Source organism: Marmota monax, unplaced genomic scaffold (genome assembly GCF_021218885.2).
Source record: "Marmota monax isolate L192 unplaced genomic scaffold, Marmota_monax_Labrador192_F-V1.1 WCK01_AAM20220418_F8-fsc00908, whole genome shotgun sequence".
Classification (NCBI taxonomy): Eukaryota; Metazoa; Chordata; class Mammalia; order Rodentia; family Sciuridae; genus Marmota; species Marmota monax.
In genome coordinates, this window is record NW_026693229.1 from 1 (window position 1) to 4,033 (window position 4,033).

A 4,033-nucleotide genomic window follows, 5' to 3' on the forward strand; every position below is an offset into this window, starting at 1 on the left:
CTGGGGTTCCCAGGACACTGGACCACTGGGAGACACATGAAGGATCCCTGTCAAAGGTGCATTCTGGCTCTGGTGGTGACAGTCTAATCATTCTTCTTAGAAGAAATGGGACACCAAGAGGAGTGCAGGAATTGCTCTGCCTTTTACTTCAACTTTCCAAGGAGACTGAGATCTCAGTCTTTGCACAGAAGATTTCTACACTACCAAGAGATTTGAAGTAAATGGCAGAGAAAGCTCTGGGAAATACTCTCATGATTGAAGTCACCCATGTGGAGTGACAAGCAGACCGCACATGCTAAATGCTTCATTTTGATGATTTTATTGCAAACCAAGGATGAAAATCTGGGAAATAAAATTTTGGTAAATAGCGATACTTTTAGGAAACCATGTCAATACTTGATACAAGTTCTTTACTTCAAGTGGGAAATCAGGAATATCTGTAAGAAAACATTCTGAGTTTTTAATTACATTGATCTTGTAAAATAAAAAAAAGTTAAAAGAGGAATTCCTAAGGCTCTTTATAGAGGAAAAGTACAAAACAATAAAATGCAAAGTGAGTTCCTTTGTGAACACCAGCAATTAGGCACACCTTTTAGAGAGGAAAAGCCAGGATATTAAAATTCACATTTGCCTCAGGGGACATGAAGTGCTCTTATTTCTGAGGTCTCTGATCCATCAAGGACAAGAGGCTACCCTGCTGAGGAGTCTCCCCAGGGCCCCCTTCACATCCTTGTTCCTCAGGCTGTAGATGAAGGGGTTCAGCATGGGGGTGACCACAGTGTACATCATGGAGGCAATCATGTTTCCCTGAGAAGGATGGGTCATGGCAGAACTGAGGTGAACCCCAAGACCTGTTCCGTAGAACAAGAAGACCACACAGAGGTGGGAACCACAGGTGGAGAAGGCTTTAGACTTGCCCACAGAGGAGGACATCCTCAGTAAGGAAGAGACGATCTGAGAGTAGGAGTAGAGGATCCCAGTGGCAGGGAAGACACCCAGCAGGGCAGTCACCACATACAGTAAGATGATATTGATGAGGGTGTCAGAGCTGGTTGCTTTGAGAAGCTGAGACAGTTCACAGAAGAAATGAGGGACTGCAGTGCCACTGGAGAAGGTCAGTGGCTTCAGGAGTAGAATGTGAAGTAAGGACACCCAGAACATGATGAGCCAAGACAGCAGCACCAGGAGGACACAGAGCCTGGGGTTCATGATGACCGTATAGTTCAGGGGGTGGCAGATGGCCACAAAGCGGTCAAAGGCCATCACGGTCAGAAGGAAATTATCCATACCTGCAAAAACCATTAAAAAATACACCTGAGTAAGGCAGCCTCTGTAGGAGATATCTTTGCTGAGTGTCTGTGTGTTCACCAGTATCTTGGGGACCGTGGTGGAGGTTAAACAGACTTCCACAAAGGACAGGTTGGAGAGGAAGAAGTACATGGGGGTGTGGAGGTGGGGGTCAGAGCTGACGGCCAGGATGATGAGCAGATTCCCCAGGATGGTGACCAGGTACATGGACAGGAACAGGCCAAAGAAAAGGGGCTGCAATTGTGGATCATCCGAGAGGCCTAGGAGGATGAATTCCCATACTCCTGTGTGGTTTTCTGCTTCCATATCCGTGGATTTTCTGCTTAAGAAAGAGATGCATGCTGAGTTCAGAACACAACAGGCCACTCCAGAGGTGACCGCTCTACAGTATCACCCTTGGATGGACGTCCTTCACTCTCCAGGAGAGTTTCTCATGACACTGATTCACTGAGACAAGGGGTAGTTTGTGCCCATTTTAAATGTGTATCACTGAGCAGTATTTTAAAAAATTAACAATAGGTTCTAATTTATCATCTTCTCATGGTTTTAGTCCCCCATCTACATGAATTTATCTAAGCAACCCAATTTTTTGTTGATATGCTTTTTTACATGGAGGGATCTCAATAAAGAAGAGAATTTACTACTGTTGATGCTATTATTGTACTTCTCTTGTATGATATTATGTTAGACATATACAGTTCCAAATTATAGCATGAGAGTATGAGTTAGAAATTGAGTCCTTGAGTCAGACTTCCTAGAACAAAATTTTGGTTCACTTATTTTTCATCTATGTGACTTTTAGAAATTTATTTAAATTCTCTTTGACACAAATACTCAACTCTACAGTAGGAAAATTAAATATTCTTTAAGAGGAGGATTTAAGAGCAAAATCAGATGAGAAGTTGCTGGTACTTTTCCTAATGTAGTTCCTGTGGCATAATCACACGTGTGAGGTTTTATTTATAGCACCTCAACAAATCTGTCCTCAAGGCTCTCATTTATCAATTTCCCTTTTAGGCTCTGGCAGCCACCAAGGCCAGCATTCTGAGGATTCGGATGATCATAAATACAGCAGGTGGGTTACCTCTGCTGACTGCATGTGCACTTCTAATTAATCGTGATCCCTGCAGCTGCTTCTTTCAGGGAATTCCTGCTCTGTGAGTTCTTCCTAGAAGAGGAAAAATCATGTAGACTGACTGCACAGATAAAAGGAGAAAACAGAAGCTCACTGCCATTAAAATCAAATTCAAGGCCATGTGAGCATGTTCAGGCGACCGTGTTCTCCAGTGGGGATGGAGTGCACAGAGCAGCAGAGCTCATGGGCAACACCCAACAGATGCATTGGGATAAGATATTCAGGGTTACTGAAGCTGAGTCACCCTAGAAAAATAAAAAACAAATTTAATTCTCACAGATCAATATTTACATTCCACATGATAGACAAATTGTGGTTATTGTGAGTGCCTGAGAGTGCTAATTAGGTTAAGGTATGGTTCCTGGAGAAACAGTTTAGCCTGGAATGTGGGTAAGATATACCTCCCTGAAAGAGAAATATTTGGACAGAGAAAAGAAGGATGTGTCACTGTCACCAGACAGACTGAGGAGAGAAGAACTGTTCTAGGCTGAGAGGACAGAATTTGCAGCTGCCCTTTCCATGGGGCTGGTATAGCAGGGGAGGGTGGGGTGGGGGCAGGAGGGTGGAGTGTGTGAGGCCCAGAGTAGAGCTGCCTGTGGTCCCCCATGAGGTCCTTCCCATATCAAGATTTTCTGTTCACTTGTGGGTCTGATGGTGGGAGTGCTGGGGCTCATCATGGGTCCTTCCAGGGCCTTACGTGGGTCCTGTCACCTTGTGGGTGATAGAGAAATCAAATTAAATGTTTCTTGTGTAACAAACAACAGTTGAGACTAAAAAATCAATCTATTACCAAAAGAATCCTCCAGATTTTCACGTGCCTATGTATGTAAACAACATTGGGTTTTAAGGATGATTTGCAGATCATACTAAAGATTTTAAAAAGCCAACAGATAACTAGCAGTTAATATCAGTAGTAGGAAGGAAAGCCCAGTCACAGAAGGATGTTGGTCAATATAATTCATCAGAAAAAAAGACAACTGAATATAAATTATAATCATAACAGAAAAATGCATTTGAGAGAATTTAACTGTCCTCATTCTCCTAGGAGCCAGGGATGATCCTGTTGGTAAACAAAAAAGAATCCAAGGACAATTTCCTAACCCAATAAATAGCAGTTATTTTCAAATCACAGTCAATGGGAGCATTTTCATTAAAATACTAGAACGCTTATGTTAAATTCTTGGATGTGCCAATGCATTCTCCTCCAAGTTCAATCTTTTAATATTTTCCAGAGTATTTTAAGGGATTTTTAACATGAGAAAATGGAACTGGAGTGTATGTTGAATGTCAGAAATAATCACATTATTGGTAGGTGCTATTGGGGACAGGAAGATTAAAGGACAAATATCTCACTATGGAGGACTATCAGTAAATCAAATTTGAACATAAATATAGGAAATAGACCAGAAAGATCCAATTAAACTAGAAACAAAGTAGACCATACCTTCTGCATAATGATCTCTGGTGCATTGTTAATAATTAAATAATTAGATGCAGGAGACCATGGTTTATGGGAAAGAGTGGAGAAGAACAGGAGACTCTCCAGAGTCTAACTCCGATTGGAAACATGCTCTAGATTCTAAAGGGAAG

The 4,033-nt window shown here is 42.0% G+C and overlaps 1 protein-coding gene across 1 annotated transcript; it reads right to left on the bottom strand.

Annotated features, from left to right (window-relative positions):
- Positions 1 to 675: 675 nt before the first annotated feature.
- LOC124100553 (olfactory receptor 7D4-like) lies at positions 676 to 1,623 on the bottom strand. Its single transcript, XM_046456086.1, has one exon. The coding sequence runs from the start codon at positions 1,612 to 1,614 to the stop codon at positions 676 to 678; it is 939 nt and encodes a 312-aa protein (XP_046312042.1). The 5' UTR covers positions 1,615 to 1,623.
- Positions 1,624 to 4,033: the final 2,410 nt, after the last annotated feature.

Excerpts from the sequence above, each read along its gene's own strand:
- LOC124100553 (XM_046456086.1), bottom strand. The coding sequence starts at position 1,614 with ATGGAAGCAGAAAACCACACAGGAGTATGGGAATTCATCCTCCTAGGC.